This window comes from Neofelis nebulosa, chromosome 6, assembly GCF_028018385.1.
Source record: "Neofelis nebulosa isolate mNeoNeb1 chromosome 6, mNeoNeb1.pri, whole genome shotgun sequence".
In the NCBI taxonomy this organism is placed as follows: Eukaryota; Metazoa; Chordata; class Mammalia; order Carnivora; family Felidae; genus Neofelis; species Neofelis nebulosa.
Genome location: NC_080787.1, coordinates 67,562,707 through 67,589,143, shown reverse-complemented (window position 1 = coordinate 67,589,143; position 26,437 = coordinate 67,562,707). Strand labels below are relative to the sequence as shown.

The following is a 26,437-nucleotide window of genomic DNA, read 5'->3' as shown; positions in this document are numbered from 1 at the left end:
ATTTATCTTTCACTTCTCCCCAGCATGGACTCAGGACCACTTGCAAGGATCTGCTTAATGCCAGTCTTCTTACAGCAATATATTCATCTACCTGCATTTTGTTGCCTCCAGAAGTATGGTTACACAAAAATAAAACAATTCCTTCCTTTTGAAAGGGTAATATAACAGTTTACAATAGTTCCCTGAACATACTCTTCTGAGAAGAAGCAACACATGTTTTCATTAGGTTTAAAACCATATCTAAAAAACCTAACAGACCACAAAATTATTTAGGGTACTTATGCTAGTATATTCCTTCCTTCTGCCCTTCTCTCTGGAAAAACATCCTCCTGATCTGGTCAATGCACAGTTCACAGGACACTGGTGGTTTTCCAGGGCCACAGCTGCTACGTCTGGCATTTAGTCAGCACATTTCCAAATTTGTTTTATTTCACAGCATATGAACTTTGAAGAAGAGAAATTTCCCTGTAGGAATTTTCTACTTGACAAGTGAGTAGAGTGCTTTTGTGGGGGGTTTATCCTTTAGTTGGTTTCTTTCCAAGAAAGGCTTTTAGAAGCAAAAAACTTAGAAAACAAGAGTAATATATTCATCTCACTCATCATATAAAATTTGAATGTATATGTTACTAGAAAATTAAGTAGGGGGAGCTGCCTGGATGGCTCAGTTGGTTGAGCGTCTGACTCTTGGTTTTGGCTCAGGTCATGATCTCATGGTTTGTGGGTCCAAGCCCTGTGTCAGGCTCCACACCAACAGTGCAGAGCCTGCTTGGGATTCTCTCTCTCTCCCTCTCTCTCTGCCCCTCCCCATTCTCTCTCTCTCTCTCAATAAATGAAGGAAGGAAGGAAGGAAGGAAGGAAGGAAGGAAGAAGGTTATGTATTCATAACTACATCTAACTAGCACTGTCAACTCATTTACACTTGGCCATTGTGAAAATAAGTTAAGCGTGTATTTCCTGAAACACAAGCATGAGTGAGAAAACTTTAAAACTTGCCCAAAGCTATATATTTCCTTTCCAATTAAGAAAAATTGAGGGAACCTGTATCTATTCCTCTATACACTTTGGCATTTAAAATAATTTAAAATAAAACTATGAAATGTTTAGGCAGACATTTCCCCAGATTAAAATGAGTAAGCATAATTTTATTTAAGTAGTAAATATACCCTGGGCTAGATTTTCATGACCAAGATCATACTGATTCTTTGCATGATGCCTTTTAGAGCACTGAGGACCCGATTCTCTCAGATACCTTCCATGGTCCACCCCAGCCACACATACCCCTCTGTGCCTGACAGGCCTGCTGTTCAAAGCCTCCTGGCAAGGGGGGCCAGCTATGCTGCAGGGCACATGCAGTGCATGGACGACCACAAGATAGAAATCCTGCAGGAGGGCTTTCTACCTCTGGTGGCAGACTGAACTGAAACCTGTAAGGTCACGTTTAACACCAGCAATTTATGATTCTTCTCAAGCATTACGCTTAGAGCATTTGCTCAACCTTGAGGATTCTATTCTCAGATGGGGTTTTCTACAAAAAAAAAGAAAAAAGCAAAAAGTGCCACTGGATGGAAGTATTAGTCTGGGGGGATTATCCTAACCAACTGCTAAGCAGTCTGTCCGTTTCTATCATGTAAAAACTAAGCAGCAATCCACACACACACACACACACACACACACACAATAAATTAAAAAAATAAAAAAAATGGAGACTAGCATAACTGTGTAATTCCCAGTCCTAGAATAACTACACAGGTAGGGACCATGAAGAACACCACCCCCACATGCTCTAGAAACTGATTTAAATTCTGTTCTAACATAGGGGTACACATTCAAGTCAAGATGTTTCTGAGACTGCAGTCTGCTTCGAGTCTAGAGCATTCAGGGATTTTCAGTCTGGCCCTTAGTGAAAAGGAACCTTAATTAAGACATTAGGTAATTTCCAAGACTAGTAGGTAAGTGATAACCAAGTATCTGACCCCCTTCTGGTATTAGAGAGTAAAACACTGAATAAATCATATTTGTACAGGCTTCAAACTAGAATACCTAAATATGAAGCAGTTCTTGTAGGTACAATCAAGAATATAAGGCAGAGATCAGCAAACTACAGCCCACTGCCTATTTTAAAATATTTCTGAACACAGTCATGCTCAATTGCTTATGTATGTGCTTATAGCTACTTACATATTATAAAGTGGTTGTGGAGACCATGTAGCTTACAAAGCCAAAATATTTGGCCCTTTTCATAAAAATTTCGCTAACCCTTGCTATAAAGCAGATAGAGAGCATTTTATGTTTGACCTTGGGACGGAGAGTAGATCAGGAAAGGTGAGCTAAAGAAAATAGGTTTAGCTTGAGTCAGTAAGTTGAAAAGAAGAACATGGACTCACCAAAGTGTCATTCAAAAGGAAGATCAAATTACTAAAAAATGATCTTAATGATTACCCTATTATGAGATTAAAAGTGATCCTGAATACAAACAATAAACTTTAGGATTCATGGACCCTCTGTGGGTGTGTAACTAAACTATGTGAGGGTTTTCTGTGTATTTTCTGCAAGCGCTTCAAGTTAATGCCTGTTCCAGTCTCATTCACATGAGCATATACTGTCATGTCTCCATGACCATAAATCATACTTCAAGACACCTGCTTCTACTCCCCACCATGTTTCAGTTAACAAGGGAAAACCAGAGTCCCATGAGGGGAGAGTGGCATGCTTACCTTGGGCAGCAAAAAAATAGTCTGCTGCCCAAAGTAGATACCAATAATCAATCCTGATTTAGAATCACTGTTTTGAGCTAGAAGAGACCTTTGATTCTCTGTGGTCTCCTAGAGTTTCACAAACTCATCAAATGTCATGCATAACAAAGCTTTTAAAAAAAAAGTCAGAAAGTATTTTTAAAAAGAACTTAAGAAGTTGATAAACCGGCAAGACTGAAGAGGTGTTTGTATTCTGAGTAGGACACCCATCATTTTCTGCTACAAAAAAATCCATCAGCAAAATATCCCTCTTTCTGACCTTATCTCCTATCGCTGCCACCTTTCGAACTCTTCCAGTATATGATCTAAAACTGTCAGTCACCAGCAAAATCCCCTACATATATATCCTTAACTTCTTCTTCAAACATTCCCTTCACTTTCCTGGCCTAAATGAACCTTGGCTCTCCCCTAAAGACACCATTTACTGAAGCTCTCCACTATCGAAAACAGAGCTGTCTCAGGAAACTCACAGACCATGAGTGAGAGAAATAAATGTTAACTGATAGAAACCAAGGAGATTTTGGAGTTGTTTGCTGTGTGGCAAGGGCGGCTATCACAGAAAGTGATACCAGAAGAGGGGTGCTGCCATCACCAAACCCCAAAATCTGTGGTACTGGCTTTGAGATTGGGTGGCAGAGGACAGGGAAACACTTATAGGATCTTGAAAAATGGAGACACGATATGTGACAGTGCAAGACTTGGTAAGCAGTCCCCAGCAGTCACCAGGAAGATGGGAAACACATCAAATGAAGTTCTAGCAGAGATGCCCTAGTTGACACACAGACCTGGAGAGGAAGAAAAATCGTACTGATGTACACTGCTGAGCTCTGGAGGTTATTTACTATACAATAGTACTGCAGCCATAGTTGAGTATTTAAGGCCAGTCACCTCATTTGTCCACTAGATCCCACTGGCTATTCAAGACATTGCTGTAGCAATTTTTCTTGTCCTGAATCAGCAGATTTTCCTGTCCTACAGGTTCATTCCCAAAGGTAAACATCCTATAATTTCAGCAAATCATATTGGCTCCATCTTCAAAATATATCCAGAACTTGATTACTACTTTTTGGAGAAGTGAATCAAGTACTGCACCAAAAATGGCAGTTGAGGCTAAAACAAGCTCTGGTCTCTAGCTTAGAGACCCCTCCTCAGGATTCTTTTTCCTTTGTTCGCTGTGAGCATGAAAACCCCCACAGATATGGAAACTGACAACTATAAATTACCCTTCCCTGCTTGCATTCGGCGCTCAGATCTTTGGAGAAACAGTCTCCTCTGAGCCCGCCGGTGTTAAATAAATCTCCGATCCACCAAGATCTCTGAGTGCCGTTTGGTTTTTCTGCCGGCATACCAGCCTGGTTCCGTAACAAATTTGGTTCCCTGACCAGGAAACCCAACCGTGCTGGCCCATAGCTGCCACCGGTTTGGGAGAATGGCAAGGCAGTGAGGGAATGAGAGATGGCAAGGAAGAGTACATGCCCTGCCTGAATCTCAGCAGTCTTCTTCTCGGTTGCCTCCGGCCGGCCCGCTCCACCATTCCCACCGGACTCGAGGAGACTTGGCAGGTGAGGACCTGGACCCTGCGTTGGAACCAGTAAGGCTGGGGCCCAATCTAGTGAGGCCCACTCACAAGAGTGGAAGGGGGACCTGATCACTCCCCGAGGCTTCATAAGTCTCCCAGGTAGGAATTCTATGGGAGGGAATATAATAACCTCTGGTGTGTATGTGAATGTGCAACAGGGTCTAGCTTGCCTGCAGAGTTCGATTCTGTGGCTCCACAGGCAGGTGCCCTTGGGGACCCCAGGGTCCCACAGAGTCTGTGTGGGCCCGTCTGCTATTCCATCATGGATGGCACTCAGTCTATGGCAATATCAGAGTGGTTTCTGATCATGGGTTGCAGGGCTGGGACCTATGGGGCTGAGCGTCACCTGGGTTCCTTCAGGACATGGCCAGGCAGGCATCTGGCTGGTCTCCTCATTGGAGGGGGTGCCCTGTCCCTCTGTCTTTGTGACTCTGACTCACGGGAGCATTATGGGGTCAGGATGGAGCAAGGAGAGCCAGGCAAAGGTTTTAGGAGCTTTATCCGGAGACTCACCCAGGGAGCCAAAGAAGCAACCCACCGCTCCGCTAATGTTCCCCTCTTCATGACTCATCAGGCTCCCTTCCCCCTTCCCTGAGCTTGAAACTCCTCCCCTGGTTGGATCTCCACCACTGCCAGGTTGCTGCCACCACAGCCGCGCATTTCTCCTCCCTTTCCAGGCCAGAGAACCCTCCCCCACAAGGACTGAAGGCCAGATTGCGCCCTCGGCCAGGCGCAGGCACTCTCCAGATGCCAGTCCACATCCGCTGTTATCAAGAGGCTCTCAGGGGGATCAGAGTAGGGGGGGGGGGTGAGAAGGCCATAAATATACCCAGAAGCAAAGGGGTAGGCCCAGAGCCTCCTTAGCAAGGGTTCAATGAACCTACTGCAAGGGGAAAGGACATCAAAAAGAATAAGTGTCCCAACGAGGGAATGTCCTAAAAACCCAGCCAAAATCAGGAGGAACCTCGAGAAGGGGACCTTATTGGTTTGGCCGAGATAGAATCAGACTAAAAGGGACACTGACTCTCCCTCCCTGTTCCTCTGCCTAACAGATGTGAGGGATTCTCCTTCACTTCCCAGGTTAACAGCCCTAATTGGAGCCAACGGTGGTTAGTGTACCTCGGGACAGGGACTTTAAGGAATGTTCCCAAGCAGTTGCTGCTTCCGCCTCCCGCCCCCTGCCCACCATCCCCTCATGCTTCTGCACCAACGTGGGTGTGGTCCTATACCATCCTCAGGGTCTCAGGCACCACTGGTTCCTCCTCCCACCCTCCAAGTCAAAGGAGCAAAGTGCACTACCCCTTGGACCACCATTTCAGATATCTCCACTGGTGCCCCAAATGAAAATTGACAATGGGGAAAAACTGATTGACTTTTAGGCAGACGCAGGTGAAATATATTCAATGCTTAAACTTTTAAGTTTATTGCACCTGTCTTTAAACTTACCAGCAAAAGTCAAACAATCTCATGTTATCTATGTTGCAATTTGTTAATGATAATTAATTTTGTCTGTCTCAAAGTTTTCATGGGTAATTGTTAAGATAACTTTGAAGGTCCTTGGAACCTGAAACTTTCCAAATAGGATGGGATGCTAAAGCTTTGAATATTGCATATAGATATGTGTTTTTTAACATCTTATTGCTGAGAAATCAAGGCTATTCGGACCTACTGGAAAACATGCTTTGTACTTAATTGGTTCACAAATTTACCATCTAAAAAAATTCTGATGTAAATACCTCTCAATTGGTTACTAAGTCCTCAATTGGAGACTAAGGTTTCCTAAGAGTTAAAATTCTACTAAATGTACTTAAGACTGATGAAAATAAAGAAAGCAACTCTGTATGTAGGGAAATAGGAGGTATATAAGAAAGATATAAAGAATGGAAATACAGTTTTGTTGAGGGTAAAAGAAAGTAATTTTGTCTTAAATGAGACTGGTTATTTGAAAAGAAATGGCTTTGGGACAAAATATGAAAGCAAAAGAAAGTTGTAGAAGGTTGAGATAAATGGAATTTTAAAAATACAGTGATGTAAGGTTGAAATTCTGCTTTTCTCCCTGCTCAAATGACAATGTTTTGTTGGACTGTTGATCTGCTCTTGATAAGATGATGCAAACAAAGGTTTGTCTTCCAGGAAAACCAAAGTTTTAGGTTTCATCTTTATCAGGTCTTTGATTACTTAAAGCTTCTCAATGTTAAAGGAGCTAGGTTTTCGTAACAACTATATAATGCTATACATTCACCTTTAGGATCATTTATTACCATCTTGGTTGAATAAATACAGTTTTAAGATTTTTAATGATCTGTAATCCTTTTTTAGGATGTACTTATAACTTCCTAAGCTTTTAACAAGCTTCCAGGATTTAAATGGTAAATGAAGTCTTTTTGACCAATTAGACCCTTTTATTTGGGATGCTAATAAGTTCCTTAGAAAAGCACTGTCGTACAATAGTAAACCTTAGGTTGTATTGCACAGGTAAATGCTGTAACTGTCCAAATATATATGCAATTCCTAAAGTTTTAATGTTTTGGTATAAGGTAATCACTTAATATTCTGATTACCTGAAGTGTTATGTGTCACAGAAATAACCAAATTTCTTTGTCAATTGCATCATAGTGAACTCTCATCAGATCTTTAACAATGTCTATTTCTGAGATTTTGTCATTTATAATTGTTCTTATTCTCTCACAAAACGTGTTTCTTCTTCAAGGAGATTTGTAAAAAGGACTTTGGGGACAAATACAGGTATTCGACATCGCTAAGATTAATACTAAAATGGGTAAGAATTTCCAGAACTCAAAAGCTGCATTCAAATTGAACAAGAAATAGGAACATGGGATTAAATGAACTGAGGAAGATTATAGTTTTGTGATTCTTGTTGAAAATATTGCTGGTTCTCTAATGTTTGCTCTTCCAGATTAAGAAAACTCTCTCTTGAGATATCTATGATATACAGAAATGTCATAAAGTATTCATTTGTAAATGCTTCAGTTTACAAATTTTCTCTGTATATAACTCCTCTGAAATTCAAAAACTCAGTGAGTATTCTTTCTTTCGTGGCAATTACAATTGTTTGCATAAATTCAATAAGAATCTGTTCGTCTTATAACAGGTCACCATTGGAAATACTGGTTATTTTACCAAGGCTTTGACTGGAATGTCATATTTGAGAGTGGCATTCATAGACTCAGATATGACCAGACAGCTTTAAGGAACTAAGGTTGGCTTTATGAAACATGGAGCCATAAAGCCCCTTGGGAAGGTTGGCCTGATACCTTGCTTACAGAGTTCCCAGCAGCCTCACCAGGTGAGTAAAGAAGGTTACTTCCTGGCAGGTGCAGGAACCTCAGGATATCTTGGGGACCTCATGAAGAGGAATTTGCCCAATTCTATAGGTATTGTAGGCCTGTCTGATGGCAAGTATTTGGCTTGGCTTCTGGCCTGGAGAGGCTACTAAAAGTTCAACCCAAGATTCCTTATGAAAGGTTCCAGCAAAGCAAACTTTAAAAGATCCTCATGATCAATCGCTATTCTTGCTGAGCTTATGTAAATAATTAGGCCAGATTTGTTAAGACTGGATTTGTTCTACAAATGCATTGGTCTCAATTTGGCTATCTCTGGAGAGGGGGGATTTTTAGAGCAAAAAACTGTTTCAACAATGCACCATTATGGATGTTAAATTCTAGTTATGATTGCCTTTAAATGTTTGTTGTTTGCCTAAACTAGACAACTTGAGGTAAACTTCAGGAAATTGTCACAGTATTTCATGTATAGGCAATCTTCTGTGCTTGTTATTCTATGGGGATAATAATAAGACCCCATGAACGTATAATTATTTAAACAACTGGAAAACAGGATAGACCTCTAAATATGCAAACCCTATCTTCCCTAAACCTGATCTGACAGCTACCAGAAACCCGCCCCTTTTGAAGACTTGGAGGTGGACTTTACAGACATACAACCAAATAGAGGATTCAGTTTCAGGTATCACCCCATGGGTCCATTGCTCCAGAGCTGAGAAGGCCAACTCAGAGGAACCCTCAACCTGGCAAAGTGATCCAGATCCAGTCAACCCACTTTACTGACCCTCAAAAAGACACTGGTTCCTGAGATCTCCAGCCCTGCTCTAGCCACACCCCGGAAGCTGGCTGGCCTGTGCACGGCAGAAGCCTGAGGAATCAACATGTGGACTGAGCCCAGGGGTTTGGATGCAACTCTGCCAGCCCTTGCCCCTCACTGGTGTCATAGCCCTGATCTTGCTTCTTACTGTTGGGCTGATAGAGACTGTACCAACAAGCTGGACATGGGACAAAAGATGAATGCTGGATCTCACATACCTCCTCTGGATGGGAGGATTATTAAGTATTGCCTGTATATTATGATAACCTCTCTCAACCTCACATCTGCCACTTACCCACTTTTGCCCCCAGGATTGTTGTATGACAATAAGGGGGTCAAGGGCATTTAGCACCTTCACCTCCCTCCACAAAGATTGCTACAAAGGAAAAACACCCACTCTCTGTCAGTTACCAAGTGCCCCACGGACTAAGTATTGGACTGTAGAGATAACCCAAAATGTCAGGAACCCATATCACAACAAGGGCCTCCAGAGAGGGAAGCCAGCTTGCTACACTTACCTTCCTCAATGGGGGATCTCAAACGGGGGAGGGGGTGCAAGACAGGGCCCTTCAAAAAGTTATAAAGGATACCCAGGATAGGGTAATACAAGCCATAAGGGTGACCACTCCCCTGGCAGCCTACCAGGGTTTGAACCTGTCAACCCTCAATCAAATGCTTACCAATTCCCCACTCTAGCATTGGGCCAACACTACTCTCCAAGTCCTCCAGAAAATAGATAATCACACCCAAACCTGCTGGATGTGCTTGCCCCTCAGCCGGAGGGCTTACTTAGCCACTCCTATCCCTTTGACCAGGGAAGCTCCTGAAAATCTCAAAACCAACACCTCTGTCTTAACTGGACCCCTGGCCACTGAGATACGTCTCATAAATGCCAACAATCTAATCTGTACAGTCCTTGAAGGTATGAATGGTACCTCTCTATGCGAAAGAAATATAACCTTAACGAGGAATACAACCCTATGTTCAACCCCTGGGGTATCCTATCTGTGTTCTAACTCGGCCTACCGATGCTTAGAAGCCAACTGGACTCAGATATGTTATTCCATCTTCCTAACCCCATAGATATCCGTATACACTGAAGATCAGCTCCTAATAGCCTTTAGCCCCAAGTCCTGGGCTAAACGGGAAGTTCTGCTACCCATTCTGATACGAGCAGGAATTGCGACAGGAATAGGAACCGGAATTGGGGCATAGGTTCATCCATAGGACTATTCCACAGACTATCTCAAGAGCTAAATGAAGACATGGAACAGGTGGCAGATTCTCTGGTAACCTTACAAAACCAAATAAACTCTCTGGCGGCAGTGACCCTTCAAAATAGGCAAGCCCTCGACCTCCTCACTTCAGAAAAAGAAGGGAATAGTTACAACTAAGGTTAAGGAACTGAAGGAAAGAATTCAACGTACACAAGAGGAAAGTATCAATCAATAGAAAGGATGGGATCTCACAGATTGGGCATCCTGGCTTCCTACCCTAGTGGGGCCCCTCCTCTACATAATTTTACTTGTAAAAGTTTTTTTTTTTTTTTTTTTTTTTTAAAGGCATCAAAGTGGGGAATGTTGGAGAAGTGAATAAATACTGCACCAAAAATGGCCGCTGAAGCTAAAACAAGCTCTGGTCTCTAGCTTAGAGACCCCTCCTCAGGATTCTTTTTCCTTTGTTTGCTGTGTGCGTGAAAACCCCCACAGATATGGAAGCTGACTACTAAAAATTACCCTCCCCACTTGCATTCGGCGCTCAGATCTTTGGAGAAACGGTCTCCTCTGAGCCCGCCGGTGTTAAATAAATCTCCGATCCACCAAGATCTCCAAGTCCCGCTTGGTTTTTCCGCCAGCGTACCAGCCTGGTTCCATAACATTTTAACTTCTGATGCCACCACCTACTCTAAGCCAGTGTCATCTCTCACGTGTATTATTCTAACAGTTTCTTACTGGTTTCCCTGCTTCCAGCCTTGCCCTGCTACAATGTATTCTTTTTTTTTTTTTTTAATTTATTCTTAACATGGTAGTTACAATAATTCTTAAAATCTTAGGTCAATGTATGTACATTTTTGCTGAAATGTCTCCAATATATTTCCAGGAAACTCAGAGTAAAAGCCACAGTCTTGTTACAACCTACCCCACACATTCCTCTCCCCTGTCACTATTCCACTCTGGCTATAGTCACCCTTGCTGGTCCCTGCACATGACAAGTAAGCCACTACTGCAGAGCCTCTGCACATGCTCTTCTCTCCTGCTGGAATGTTCCTGCCCCACACATCCAGACATCCACAACTCCTTCAGGTCTTTGCTCCAGTAAGACTCAGTGAGCACCCTCCATGCCCTGGCCACCCTATTTAGAATTACAACTGCTCATTGTTGCTTTATCTATACAACTTACCACAGAAGACCCATAATATACTTTACTTAACTGTTATTCCCTGTTTCCCCAAACAGAATGAATGCTCCAAAAGGTCTAGTACTTTTATCAGTTTTCTTTCATAGCTATCTCCCTAGTGCCTACAATGGTGCCTGGAAACACAGGAGACACTTAATAAATATTTGGTCAATCAATGAATGAATCTGTAGGATAAGGGCCGGGTCTAGCTTATATTTTACATTTCTAAGTTATAAACCAGACAGACTGGAAAGGAAATTCTACAATGAAGACAAAGATGCATACAGTTTTAGTCAGATATTTTCTTACCTTGGTATTAAGTCTTTTTTTCTTTTCTCTCATTTACAGAAAAGAAAATAAAATACATAAATTATACAGACTAGAATTCAACATAATTATTCCAGAGCCCCTGGACTGAAGCCCTATTTTCAAAATTACAGTTATACACACTACTTACTTTCACCATCACAGAAAATTTTTACCTATTGGGATATATTTATTTGCACACTATACCAGTTTCCTAAGAAATGAATAAAACATTCAATTGTAATTTTTAAAAGAGAAAACAATTTACTAAGAACAAAGCTCAAGTTTTAGAAAAGTAGTGAATGAAGTTCAACTAAGTATCCTTCTTTTTTTGTTGTTAATCTTTCTCCAAACTAAAAAAAAAATCTTTTACATTAATTACTGCTGAAGGCTCAGATATTACTAAAAATAACCATTTATTTAAAGCTATTTTTGTAGGAAGAAAAGAAAGATATCAAAAGAGCTGACAGTATTTGTAGATAAGTACAATGTGAGCATTCTTTGAAGGGAAGCCTGTTTGCTTACCAGGCAGACAACATGTATCTGTCAGTCATAAGAATAAATACGACATTCAATTAAAATGAGCACTTCTTATTGTCATCAAATATATGAAATGAATGTACCCACTAGATCTAGGTATAAAAAACATCACTTCAGTTAACCAAAATTAAATTTTATTTTAAACCCGCATATATTATAATAAGGCTACCCCATAATTATTATGCTAAGGGAATCCCCCAACAAAACTAAATAAAGAGAAGTGGGGGTGAGAGGGAGAGAGGAGAAAAAGAATCCTTACTCTTTATTTTAAATGTTGAGATGTCAGTGTACTAAGCCTTTGAAGATTTCTTTGATATCTCTTCCTTCCCCAAGGAACTCATTACTTGTATTTCAGTGGAGACAGTGCTGACAGATACTAGCTCTCTTATTAAAGACTTCCCTTTTTGTGGGAACTGAATACACTGATCATACCATTTTCAAATTCAGTTAACAGGTATATTTTGGCACACTAATGATAAAGCTATTATATTCATTTCAAGTAAAGATCTCAATTATTTTGTAACTCTTAAGGTGGCTTGTATCTTTTACTACTTACCAAGTCCTAAAAGATCAACAGTGGGCTCTGCAGTTTTTTTAGGGCTGGTACTTTTTTTAGGCTCCAACTGCTGATCTTCTTTCTTCTGCAGCTTTAAAACAAATAATCAGATTTATGAATTTTTCTTAAATAAGTTGAACAAGCCTTTTAAGCCCCAATTAATTATGCATATTTTTGATATTGTGTAATGAAGTATATGAAGCACAGAGTAATGAAGCCCAGAGAATTTCTTATTGCATAAAAAAAGTAAGCATGATCACTGAGCCTGAAATGACAAACCTTACGTATTAGGATCCCAAATAGTAAATATACACTTTCAATCTTAATGTAATTATTCTTAATCGTTCAAATCCTTTGTATGAAATTACACTTTAAAAACAATTTTTTTAATGTTCATTTTTGAGAGAGAGACACACACACAAAGCGCGAGCAGGGCAGAGAGAGGGAGAGCGAGAGAGAGAGAGAGAGAGAGCAAGAGAGAGAGAGAGAGAGAGAGAGAGAGAGAGGCACGGAGACACAGAATTCAAAGCAGGCTCCAGGCTCAGAGCTGTCAGCACAGAGTCCCACATGGGGTTTGAACTCACGGACTGCGAGATCATCACCTGAGCCAAAGTCGGATGCTTAAACTGAGCCACCCAGGCGCCCCAAAATTACACCTTTTTGAAAAAGAATTGTGTTTCATATCATTTGCTAGCTACTGTTAATGCACTCTGTTAGCAGATTCTGGACAGGCCTCAGAATCTTCATGAGCACACTGTTACTCCCCTCCTTCACAGTGCCGACATGTGAGACACCTCTGTACCAAGAAAAGCCTGATGAAATACTACCTGATATATTTTCTCCTGACTCTAAACTATCAGCTACATTTTAAATGTAATGTTCTTCCAGTTCTCAGAAGCTGAAGTCAGTTACACATTCTAAACTTTATCTTTCTCATTTACACAGAAATGTTGTGTAGGACAGACATATATCTACTACATTCTCAACTCAAAAGCCTCTTTTTCCACTTTTTTAAATGTAGATATAATTGGCATATAACATTATACTAGTTTCAGGTGCACAACATAAAATGATTCCATATTTGTACACATTATGAAATGATCACCATAGTAAATGTAGTTAACATCCAACACCATATACAGTTACAGAATTTTCTTTCTTAAGATGAAAACTTTTAAGACCTACTCTCTTGGCGACTTTCAAATAAATAATACGGTATTATTACTATAGTTACCATTCTGTACATTACACCCATAGGAATTATTTATTTTATAAGTGGAAGTTTGTACCTTTTAACCCTCTTCACCCATTTTGTCCACCTTCCACCCCCACCCCTGCCTCTGGCAACTACCCATCTGTTACATGATCTGTTCCAAGATCTGATCCAGGATCTTGTTTGTTTGTTTGTTTGTTTGTTTGTTTTAGATTCTACATATAAGTGAGATTACATGACAGGTGTTTTTCTCTGACTTATTTATTACACATAGCATAATGCCCTCAAGGTTCATCCAAATTATCACAAATGGCAAGATTTCATTCTATCTTTTGGCTGAATAATATTCCATTAAATATATAGCTTACCTCTCTTAAACCAAGAAAGTAAAACATTTATTCATTCACTCACATTTATTTCTCAAACTATCCCCAAAAGATCATTTCTTCTGCAACTACCTAAAGAATTCATAACTTGTTCCATGAGTGCATTTTTGTTAGCTAGGCAGATATATAATTTCTAAGAACATATATCTACACTTAACTTGTTTTTAGTCACTACTGTCTCTTCAGAATTATTTATTATATTATATACTTAAGTAACCTACCATCCCAAGTATCAATGCTTTAATAAGCTTCTCAAACACAGAATTATCAGCCTGTAATAATACATAATTCTCAGAGGTTTAACATGATCCATTTCACATTCTTTTTTATTTTTCCCTTCCAATATTGGTAAGACTTACCTTGTATACAGCAAAGTAATTTGAAAGAAAGCATAGTTTATAGTAACCAAGGAGGCAACTCCTTCCAACTAAATACTTAAACTGCTAGAACTTCCTTCCTTCCCTTTTTTTCTTCCTGGACAACTTGCATTGAATGTATAAGCACTCAACACTTCAAGAAAACCTGAGGATTAAGTGGCCAGAAAGCACTCAAATTTCAAATACTCCCGAGTAGGTTCTAGCAGCTTCCTCATGTAGGTCTTCATTGATCTTCACTCATACCCCTCTGCCTGGAATACTCTAGATGTTGAGATATACATGTCTTATGCTTAGCACGTACATAAAAATCTAATTCCTGATTTAACTTAAAATCAGAAAGCCTTAAAGTTGAAAATAAACTTAAATAATCTAGCCAAACTCATTCACTTTGCAGATTAATTGAGGTTCAGATATTACATGCCAAATCGGGAAAGAGTAGTAACTAAAGCTTATTTTTTGTCCCTCAATTTACAATTCTTTCTTTGATATATTTCCCTGAAACTTCTTCCCTGCAAAGAAGCATGGAATAAACCTGTGAGGGATTCCTTCCTATTTACTTTCTACATTCTAATAATGTGGCATTTTTTCAGGCCAAAATGACTTCTTTTTTGGTTTATGAGTTATTTTCCCACCAAATTAGAACTACCTTTTAAATTATTGCTGAGTATGGGGTGCCTGGGTAGTTCAGTAGGTTAAGCATCTGACTTCAGCTCAGGTCATGATCTCACAGTTTTGTGAGTTCAAGCCCCACATTTGGCTCTTGGCTGCAGGGCAGAGCCCACTTCAGATCCTCTGTCTCCCTCTCTCTCTGCCCCTCCCCTGCTTCTTACTCTCTCTCAAAAATAAACAAATGTTTTTTAAAAAGTTTTTAAAAAAATAACAAAAATTGCTAAGTATGCAATTACTCATTGTTTAGAAAGCAGGGAAAAGCCAAATCAAACAAAAAAGAGATCCTCTGGTAATCCTGACTCCCATCCTCAGAACTACTGAAAAAAGTTTGGAAAATATCTTTTCCTTCCAGATGTCACACATCTATATGTGTCCCAAGAATTTTCGTCTTTTGATTGCAATTGCATCATAATTTAAATGGGTGTTTATCAACCCATCTCCACAGAAAACTATATAATACTGAATATGTGTAGAGTTGTGCAGGGTAAAGAGAAACATAAAGATTAAGAATAAGGGGCATATCCTAAATACAGATTATTAAACTGCAGATGTGGCCCACTATTGGGTTTTGACACCAAATTTATGGATAACAACTAGAAGGGTTTTTTGGCATTTATTTTTTTTTTTATTTATTTTTTTAAATTTATTTTTGGGACAGAGAGAGACAGAGCACGAACGGGGGAGGGGCAGAGAGAGAGGGAGACACAGAATCAGAAACAGGCTCCAGGCTCCGAGCCATCAGCCCAGAGCCTGACGCGGGGCTCGAACTCACGGACCGCGAGATCGTGACCTGGCTGAAGTCGGACGCTTAACCGACTGCGCCACCCAGGCGCCCCGGTTTTTTGGCATTTAAAAAGGTGAAACAGAAAACAAGAGTGCACTGTACACAATAAAGTATTCATGAATTATTTTGTATATTTGTGCACACATGTGAACACACGCAGCCTGGACCATAATGTAACACGTATTTCTTACCAGAATCACGAGCTGAGAAACACTGCTCTAAATATCGTCTGCTCCTTTGCTCCTACAGCGGGTCAACCTATATGAGTAAGGAATGTCTACACCCTAAACCTTACCAACTACTCCAAACAGAAGTGGTTACTCCAGATGGATTTCAACAACTCTTACAGTTGGCATCTCATAGGTTGTCCCACAAGTTAAAAAGGCAAAAGGGTCGATCACTTTAAAAACTATCTTGTATAGGGCACCTGGGTGGCTCAGTCAGTTAACTGTCCAACTTCGACTCAGGTCATAATCTCATGGTTTGTGAGTTTGAGCCTTGCATTGGGCTCTGTGCTGACAGCTCAGAGCCTGGAGCCTGCTTTGGATTCTGTATCTCCCTCTCTCTCTGCCCCTCCCCTGCCCACGCTCTGTCTCTGTCTCTCAAAAACTAAATAAATGTTAAAAAAAAAAAATTAGGGGTGCCGGGGTGGCTCAGTTGGTTGAGCATCCGACTTCCGCTCAGGTCATGATCTCGCGGTCCATGAGTTCGAGCCCCGTGTTGGGCTCTGTGCTGACAGCTTGGAGCCTGGAGCCTGCTTTCGATTCTGTGTCTCCCTCTCTCTCTGCCCCTACCCAAATCATGATCTGTCTCTCTCTCTGTCAAAAATAAACATTAAAAAAAAATTTTTTTTTAATTAAAAAAAACTATCTGGTATTTGTTCATCTTAAAATTATGCTGAAGCAGTATCATAAAACACTGATATGTGGCAGAAATAATTTGAGATTGCTCTTTTATATCTTCATAGTAATCCAACTACTACCTTATATAGATTAGTGAGACCTACAAAGATTGAATGCAGATGATACTCTGTTCATAAATGTAAACTTAAGAAATTAACCTCATTTCTAAACTTAAAAAAAGGTGAGGGGTGCCTGGGTGGTTCAGTTGGTTAAGCATCCAACTCTTGGTTTTGGCTCAGGTCATGATCTCATGGTTCATGGGTTCAAGCCCCACATCAGGCTCCACACAGATGGCGAGGAGCCTGCTTGGGATTCTCTCTCTCCCTCTCTCTGCCCCTCCCTGCTTGTGCTCTCTCTTTCTCGCCCACTCTCAAATAAATAAACAACAGCAACAAAAAAGAAATTAACCTAATTTAAAAAATTTTGAAACCTATTAAGAGAAAATTCAAGGTTACACCAAAGTATCAATATCCATAGATAAGAAATCTTGCAGGGCGCCTGGGTGGCTCAGTCAGTTAAGCGGCCAACTTTGGCTCAGGTCATGGTCTCGTGGTCCGTGAATTTGAGCCCTGCGTCGGGCTCTGTGCTGACAGCTCAGAGCCTGGAGCCTGCTTCAGATTCTGTGTCTCCCTCTCTCTGACCCTCCCCCATTCATGTTCTGTCTCTCTCTGTCTCAAAAATAAATAAATGTTAAAAAAAATAAAAAATAAAAAAAGAAATCTTGAAATTATAGCCAGGATAATATTTACTTTTTTTTTTAATGTTTGTTTATTTTTGAGAGAGAGACAGAGCACGGACAGGGGAGAAGCAGAGAGATAGGGAGCCACAGAATCAGAAGTAGGCTCCAGGCTCTGAGCTGTCAGCACAGAGCTTGACGTGGGGCTTGAATTCACAAACTGCGAGATCACAAGCTGAGCCGAAGTCAGATGCTTAACCAACTGAGCCACCCAGGCACCCATAGCCAGGATAATATTTAATCTTTCAGAGCTACATATCCATAAAAGATATTAATTTTATATTCAATGTCTCTGAATGACTTTCTGAAAATAACTGAAAATTAATTCTCATTTATACTTATGATTATGTTTATAGATCTTTGTGTAAAATGATAGAAATAAAGTATTCATTTTCCTTGGATGAATTATAATATCTAAGAAATACAGACTTGAAGGACAAAAACATTTTTGCTTATATAGTGCTATTAAAAGGGTTTATGGGGCACCTGGGTGGCGCAGTCGGTTAAGCGTCCGACTTCAGCCAGGTCACGATCTCGCGGTCCGGTCCGTGAGTTCGAGCCCCGCATCAGGCTCTGGGCTGATGGCTCGGAGCCTGGAGCCTGTTTCCGATTCTGTGTCTCCCTCTCTCTCTGCCCCTCCCCCGTTCATGCTCTGTCTCTCTCTGTCCCAAAAATAAAAATAAAAAACGTTGAAAAAAAAAAAATTAAAAAAAAAAAAAAAAAGGGTTTAAAAAAAACCTCTAAAAAATCCTCTAAATTATACAGTCCTCTAAAAGACTCAATCTTTTAAAAAACACAAACTAAAAATACCTAGGTCTTGCATTTTATTCCATGATAATGTATATTTAAGCCCAATAACATCACCAATAAATTGAGAGGCAAAGCCTATTTCAAGGAGGCCCTACTTATAGCCATGATTTAATATCATGTCCACTGCTACGGCTCCTTGACACACATTCTAAAAGCTGACAAGACACTCAGTTTTTGACTTTAGAGGAAGATTACGGAAGGCCTCAGACACTGAACTAGGAAGAGAGTGTCAAAATAATAAATCTCCTTTCTTCACCATAAAGCATAATCTAGCATTTCAAAAATGAAACATTTAAAATTATCAAGAACAAATGTCAAGAAGTAAGATAGGAAGTTAGGAATAGTTTTTTCCTTCTCCCTCATTACAACATCCACATTAACAAGGCAATGTGATGGCTTTTAGATAGCCAGGATTTATCAAGAAAGAAGCAAAAGCACCCTGTGTTTATCCTAAAAACACCAACTTCATTGCCACTCTGAAGTCTACTTAGTTTCTACAGCAAAACCTATTTTTCACTCTCTTCATATAAAATAATTTATATGTATATACATACATATGTATATCTATCTATCTCACCAGACTAATGTTAGAGAAGAACTATAAGTGGATTCCCAAAATGTATTCCATGTAAACATTTTGGTTAACAAACAGGTGTATAAATGATTATGCCTTCCTGACAATCTGTTCTAAAATGAAAAAAATCTTTAAGAATGTTATCTGATTTCTACCAGCTTTATATTATAACACTATTTATACTAAACTTACATTTAACACTAAGTACTATTTATCAAGTATTTTCAGGTAACAAACATAATAAATCTTAAACAAAAATATTAATACACAAATTATTAATTTGTCCTTTTGTTCTACAGCATACCAATTCTGTTGTACTTTGCAAAGAATAACAAGATGATATTATTTAAAATATTTGAAATGTAGCTATCATATAAAGCATGTAATTTCCTGAAGCCAAATTTTAGAAGATTTAAGAATAAAAATGCTATTGGGGCACCTGGGTAGCTCAGTTGGTTAAAGCATCCAACTTTTGATTTTGGCTCAGGTCATTATTTCTAGGCTCATGAGATCGAGTCCTGCCTCAGACTCTGCACTGATAGCACAAAGCCTGTTTGGGATTCTCTTTTTTTCTTTTTCAAAATAAATAAGCATTTAAAAAAAAAAATAATAATGCTATTATCTTGTTAGGATTTGGGGGCAAGGATATAATAATGGGTGATAATAGTAAATCAAGACCTTGCCAACCCCCTTTTCCTTCATGTAACTGTCACTGCTTTGATTATTTCATGTTTACCTTAGACATATCAATCAGTATGTACAGAATCAATCCAGTGTAAATTCTCCTGCTACTAAAAACATCACACATGGAATTTGCCTTTTAATAAGTGAGAAATGCAGTCAACTGTCAATGAATAAAATTAAGCAACTTATAATTTATTAAACAAAATTTTCTAACAAGCAAGAATACTGATCTACTTAGATAAAGAAATTTTATAAGTTCCGGGGCGCCTGGGTGGCTCAGTCGGTTAAGCAGCCGACTTCGGCTCAGGTCACGATCTCGCGATCTGTGAGTTCGAGCCCCGCGTCGGGCTCTGTGCTGACAGCTCAGAGCCCGGAGCCTGTTTCAGATTCTGTGTCTCCCTCTCTCTCTGACCCTCCCCCGTTCATGCTCTGTCTCTCTCTGTCTCAAAAATAAATAAACGTTAAAAAAAAAAATTAAAAAAAAAAAAAAAAAAGAAATTTTATAAGTTCCTTAGACTCATATTAAGCAGATGTCTCATTCAAATGATCAAAACCTTTATTAGCAGAAGCTTCACCAGCCTATTTTTTTTTATAACTTATAACACTACTCCACAGGTTATAAATGCATAAAAAAAAAAAAAGACCTAATTTCCAACACTTACACTTACCACCTTTTTAAATAACAGAAATAACAGCTGGGCTCCTAGAAAGTGATTTACTATGCTTTAGCTGACCAATAATTTATCTATTAATGTAGATAACAGCATTAATACATATTGTAAGAATACGGTAGCTATACAATTTTCTAGGTTCTATAAGTAATTAAAAACTTTTCTTTAAAACTAACTACAACTCAAATTATGCCTTAACTAGTTTATCTATAATCAGTTTCCTTTTACATTTATAAAATCATACAAGCAGAAGGGACATAAAATATAGTATGTTCAACTCTCTCATTTTAAAGTTAAGGATATTAAAGTGATATGATTTGTCCAAAGACTCCATAGTCACCAGAGTGGCAGGGGCTAAAATCCTGATAGGGCTCCTTCCCCCATACCATGATGCCTTTTCCTTAATAATTTCTATGTATCACAAATTAGATTCAGAATTACCCAATGCTTATTGTACATGGATACTATTTTTCCAATGACACAAAGAGAAGCTACAAAGAAAGGAACCACAATCTAATAGAAGGGACAAGGCAAGTACACAAATAACTTCAACACAAGGTAGAGTATAAAGAGCATATGAAAGGTGTAAGATGCATCTTATGCTCATGATGGTGGTCATGGGATGATTAGCACTTTAAAAAGGAAGTAGTATTTACTCTGAAGTCTGTAGGAAAGATGGGAAGGAGTCCAATAGGTAGGAATTCGTTTTAAAGGCACCATGTGAAGAAAACTGAGTATGGGAGAGCAAGAAAGACAGTGGACATACCAGACTAACTTATAGGTCTAAGTGTACAGAAACAATAAAAGATAAATTTGAAAAAATAAACTAGAGCTACAGTGTGGAAGAACCCGAACAACAGAACAACCAACTAGCTCTAGTAATTAGGCCACCAATTTTCAAAGACGGTAGCCAAAGCAATTAGGGAAATGTGTTATGCATATGAACTGTACTGAGAAAGAAAATTTGATTACTACCATTGTAAGCATAGGGGTGTGTTGGCTATGCCACGATCAGAGCATTGTTTTAGGAGTGTTTGGTAGAAGCCAGATAATGAGCAGAAGAAGCCCCCCGAGAAACACCTTTATGGTCAAGAAAACCAGGTCATGTTCCCCACAGAATAGGATATAACAGCCTAGAAAAACTGTCCCTAAGAAAGTACATGCATAGTTCAGGAAAAACGTGTCCCCAGCTTGACCTTTAGCTAGTGATAAATCCATTTACATACATGTGTTTTGTGGTTAAGACTCCCCCCTTATGGGCTTTTTAGATACATTATGAGAATGGGCATGTGTAGTAAGAAAGTGGTTATATAATCTTAGCTGTCAATTAAGGAGCACTCAGCACCACCCCACTGTAAGTCACAGGTCCTCCCAGTCCAGAAAAACTTAATACATATCCAACCCCAAAACAACCAAGGGGCCGGTTCCACCTCACAGAACCTGCATGCTTTCCCTTAGAGAGCATACTGTGCTTTAATGAAACTGCTCTCTACTTTCACTTAGGGCACCAATCTCTAAGTCTTTACTGCCTAAGTGTCAAGAGCCAAGACAATGCTTTTGGTGCTGACAGGAGGATTAATCTACTCCCTCATTACAACTTGAAATCTGAGATAGATTTTCTAACGAGTTACTCAGTAACATACAATTCTCAGAATAGTACTCTCATCTGGGTGCCTGTTGAAATCTTTATAGTAAAATTTCACTTTTACTAAATTTCTAGTAAAAATCTATGAATGACAAGTTACTTGAAAGCTATTGGGTTGTACATCATCATATATTCTACTATAAAGTTGGCAAAAAATGCAAAGATTGAATCATCTTTGTTGTTTACCCAGTAGTCATTCAATTGTCTAAAATCAATACATTAATAAAAATCACTCAGTCTTAATTCCTAGGAGATACTGTAATAATTACTACATATGTGTTTATATGTGCATTCTATCACAACCAAATTATATACAATCTGTTTAAAATTCTTTTGTGCAGGAAATAATCTTGTACATAATCTGTTTATTTCCAGTATCTCATTTTGTTGTCCTTACTCAGAATCTTGTTAAAGTTTCCTTTTTTCTTATCATTCTTTATAATGTACTTATAAATTTTTTTCACATTAAACTTATCAATACTTAGTATATTCTGTTTCTGAATTTAATACTCTTTCTTAAGTTGTATTTTTGGGGTTCAATTTAGAACTGTAATGTACATTTTACTTCCCGAATCATATGGACATCTTCTGGTAAATGGCTCTCTATATAGTCTAGGGACATTACAATCCCAAACAATATCTGACTGAGCTGGAGAAATACCAAAGATTTATATAAATTTCAGAATAGGATGGGGACTTAAAAGACATTTGGTCAGTTCATTAAGTGATGTCTAAAACACCACTGTAACATTTATCTTACATGGCCAGTCTCTCTGTAAGAAAGTTTTCCAGTATCAGGGAATCACTGGATACAATAATACAGCATACTCCATATTCAGACAATGCTATATCAGAAAGTTTCCTCTTCAAGTGGCTTGTAACATCTACTTATTTATCTCTATTTTCCATGACACAGTCATGCAGAAAACAAGTGAGAAATGACTTTAAGTGCAGCCTGGACCCTCTCGGCAGCCAGAGCAGACCACGAATTCACACCAAGCCCTCATACATCTAAAATTCCCTGATATTTTCCTCTGTGCTATTATATTTAGGGCAGGTGAGGTCTGGATGCACTTATTTCAGAATTATACTTTTGTCCAACTTGTTGGAATTTTTGCGTTTAAGATTATCTGAGAAATTGTTCTGTCAAGCAATGTCTTAACTAATCTTTGTCGCTTGGTTATTTGAAAATTTGAACAACATCACATTGATGTGCTCAGTTAATAAAAATGCTGAAAAGAACAAAGTCCAGGACTGAGCCCTGAAGAATGCAGCTAACTCCCTTGACACTGACATCAATTCTATTAACTCGATTTCTCTGGTAAAGCTGTCCATCCAGCTCACAATCTATGTACAATCTGCTTGTCAGGCCTACCTGTCTATATCATTCCCAGAAAGATATCTAAGAATCTCAAACAATAAGCTATTCTTAGGGAACCCATGTAAGCACCCAGTAAGTGATGTTAACACTCTGAAAAAAGAAGGAAGGCATTAAAAAACAATCCCATTTGAGGGTGCCTGGGTGGCTCAGTCAGTTGAGTGTCCTCTTGATTTCGGTTCAGGTTATGGTCTCATAGTTCGTGGGTCCAAACCCCACACTGGGCTCTGGGCTGACAGGGCAGAGCCAGCTTGGGATTCTCTCTCTCCTCTCTCTGCCCCGCCCTCTTCCCTCCCTCTCTTTCTCAAAATAAATAAAATCCCATTGAATTTTGAATAGAATTCATGTCAAGCTCAATGATATAAGTAAGCATTCATAATCCACACACATTTTCCTTCTAAGAACCTGGACATTTGCCTATCTCTAATCTTCTAGTTCCTATCTTAGTTTGTACAGTTTCTCCAAAAATGAGCTATAGTGCTTTATACATTAGGTCTGCAAGATTTCCCATTATTTAAACACAAAGATTGAATGCCTACATTGGCAAAATGATAGTTACTTTGCAGGATTTTTGTGAGGATTAAGTAAAATAATATAGACAGAGTCCCTGTCATAGTGGGGGACACATAATATGTGCTTTATAAATGGCAGCTGATGGTGATTATGGTGGTAGCTCTTACAGTTATGTGCCAGGACCTGTAAAGCACTGGAGATACAAAGATGAGTAAGACTTGGTTCCTAATCTTCAGAGGCTTATATTTTAGACAAGCAAAAAGACTCAAACATAACTGGTTCAACAATGTGGTTCAATGTGGATTAGCACAATGATGGTGTTAAAAAGAAATAAAGGAAGTCTTCTAGAACGTCACAGGAATGTCATGCTTAGGCTCAGCTCAGCATGTATCTGAATAATGCATTATGAGATGGGTGATTATATGTTTCAGTTTGCTCAGGACAACTGCAGTTAATGCCTGTTATTCCAATTTAACTGTTAACAGTGCCTGGTTTCACTCTTAGAAGTATCTAGTTTGAAATACTCATCACAATTATACTTAGAGCCTTTGTCTGGAGACAGGAATTAGCTACAGTACTGCTGGACTCAGGTGTAAAGGGGTTCCTCTCCTTCTAGCAGTGGTAAATTCCTTGAGGACAGAATGAACTATCAAAGTTCTATAAGACTGTGGACTGCACGCAAATGTCCAGTCAGCCTCTCAGTAATGAATTAGCAGGGCTGGAAAAACAGTCGGTTAACCCAACAGAAGGAGCAGGCTGTATCTGTATCTATGTCTTTAACATTCATCTTACTATTGTTATTTTTGTCTTACACAATCTGGAGGTTTACAGAGAAGGAAAAAGGGTAGATTTTTAAAACTACTACTTATTAGCAAACTATAACTGAAAGAAAAAATTGGGGTACAGTTGGAAAGAGGCCACCCCCTTGCCCATCACACAACACACGTTCATGAGGAACCTGGTGCTAAACCATTCACAGACAACCGGCTTCTAAGCCAGGGTTTTATATGTAGCTGAGCAGCTCCCTTGTAGCAACTCACTGAAAGTCAGCCCTCAAAATAAGAATTTGTAAAATAAATAAATAAATAAATAAATAAAATAATAAAATAATCATAACAACAACAACAATGAATACAGAAAAATGAAAGAAGAACACTGGCCAAACATCTAAGTTTAAACCTAGCTTGGACACTTCCCAGCTGTGTGACTTTGAACAAGTCACATTATCTCTGAACAGGGTTGGCTTCATGGGTGTAACATGTGCAGTCCCACAGAGCCCCACAAAGGGTTTAATAGCTATTGCACCTTGAACTTCATTTTATCTTTAACTTGATTTTGTAAATCCAATGAGACAATGAAACATAAGCATAAGCACAGCAGATATGTGCGATATGTGCCCTTGCTGCCCATTTGCATATAGTGGTCATGATGTTCCATGAGCACAGATTTCCTAACATAAGCATATTAGGTCTACAACAGGGTCAGCAGGGTATCGCCAGCCCTAAGAAGCCATGCTTTCTGTTTCAACAAGAACTTAGAAAGCAGAAGAAGGCAACATATTCTAAGAAATAAGAAAGACCGGGGGTGGGGGTGCCTGGGTGGCTCAGTTGGTTAAATATCTGACCCTTGGTTTCAGCTCAGGTCATGTATCCCATGGTTTGTGCGTTTGAACCCCACATCAGGCTCCACACTGGCAGCACAGAGCCTGCTTGGGATTCTTTCTCTCTCCCTCTCTCTGCCTGTGCCCCCCACACCCCCACTTTTTCTCTATCAAAACAAATAAACTTAAAAAAAAAAAAAAGAAAGAAAGAATAAAGACCAAAATCTCCTAGTCTTTCTTACTTATGTCACTTCCCTGTACCAACCAACCATTTATAGTGAAAATGATGACAAAGAAGTAAAGAGAAGGGCAGAACATATTCTTCCTTCACTCTTTCCTCATTTATCAGTTAATTAAAAATAGAGAATGTTCAGAGCACTTGGGTGGCTCAGTCGGTTGAGCGTCGGACTTCAGCTCAGGTCATGATCTTGCAGTTCGTGAGTTTGAGCCCCACGTCAGGCTCTGTGCTGATAGCTCAGTGTGTGGAGCCTGCTTCGGATTCTGTGTCTCCCCTCTCTCTCTGCCCCTCCCCACTCGCACTCTGTCTCTCTCTTTCAAAGATAAACATAAAAAAATAAAATAAAAATAAATAAAAATAAAAAAATAAAAATAGAGAATGTTCATGGAATATGTGCATTATTGAGAAGTAAAATAAAAACAGTATAGTTTTGTTCAGTATTCTCATTATTCTGGTAAGAACAAAATACACATGTGTGCACAAGCTAAGAAATACAAAGTGTAGAAATTTGATGATTCCACATATGAAGTAAATGCTCTTATGAATGCAGTAAAAATGTGCATTACAATATAAAGATGAATGATAAAATTCATGTTAATGATGTAAATTTTTAATTTTTATTTACTTAGAGCAACACTATTTTATTAATTATTTTTTAAGGTAAATTACATCCCCAATGTGGGGCTCGAACTCATGTTGAACTCATGTTATTTAACATGAGTTGTTATTTAACAAATAAAAGACATGCTGACAAGTTGAGAGAATGTGGAAGAAAAAAAGCCTTGTATTTCATTTAGTACATTTAATGGTACTTTTTTCTTATTTTTTTTTTTTTAACAAGGCCCTGCAAGTTATACAGCTGGCCCTGTCTCTGAGCCTCAGTTTTTGATTTGTAAAATAATAATAATAACAACCGTTAAACTCACCTTATGACTACTAAAATAATAATTAAGGTAAATAAAACAAGTTTCAGGAAATTTCTGATCTGACAAATAAGCAGCCTGGGT

General features: G+C 39.0%; 1 protein-coding gene across 5 annotated transcripts in view; it reads right to left on the bottom strand.

The window, feature by feature from the left end:
- SMAP1 (small ArfGAP 1) overlaps window positions 1-26,437 on the bottom strand; it is a 215,969-nt gene that overhangs the window by 20,548 nt on the left and 168,984 nt on the right. For all 5 annotated transcript variants that reach the window (XM_058734395.1, XM_058734391.1, XM_058734392.1 and 2 more), the window contains one exon: window positions 12,251-12,341. In XM_058734395.1, coding sequence (XP_058590378.1) covers window positions 12,251-12,341 — 91 coding nt within the window. The remainder of the gene's footprint in view (window positions 1-12,250; window positions 12,342-26,437) is intronic.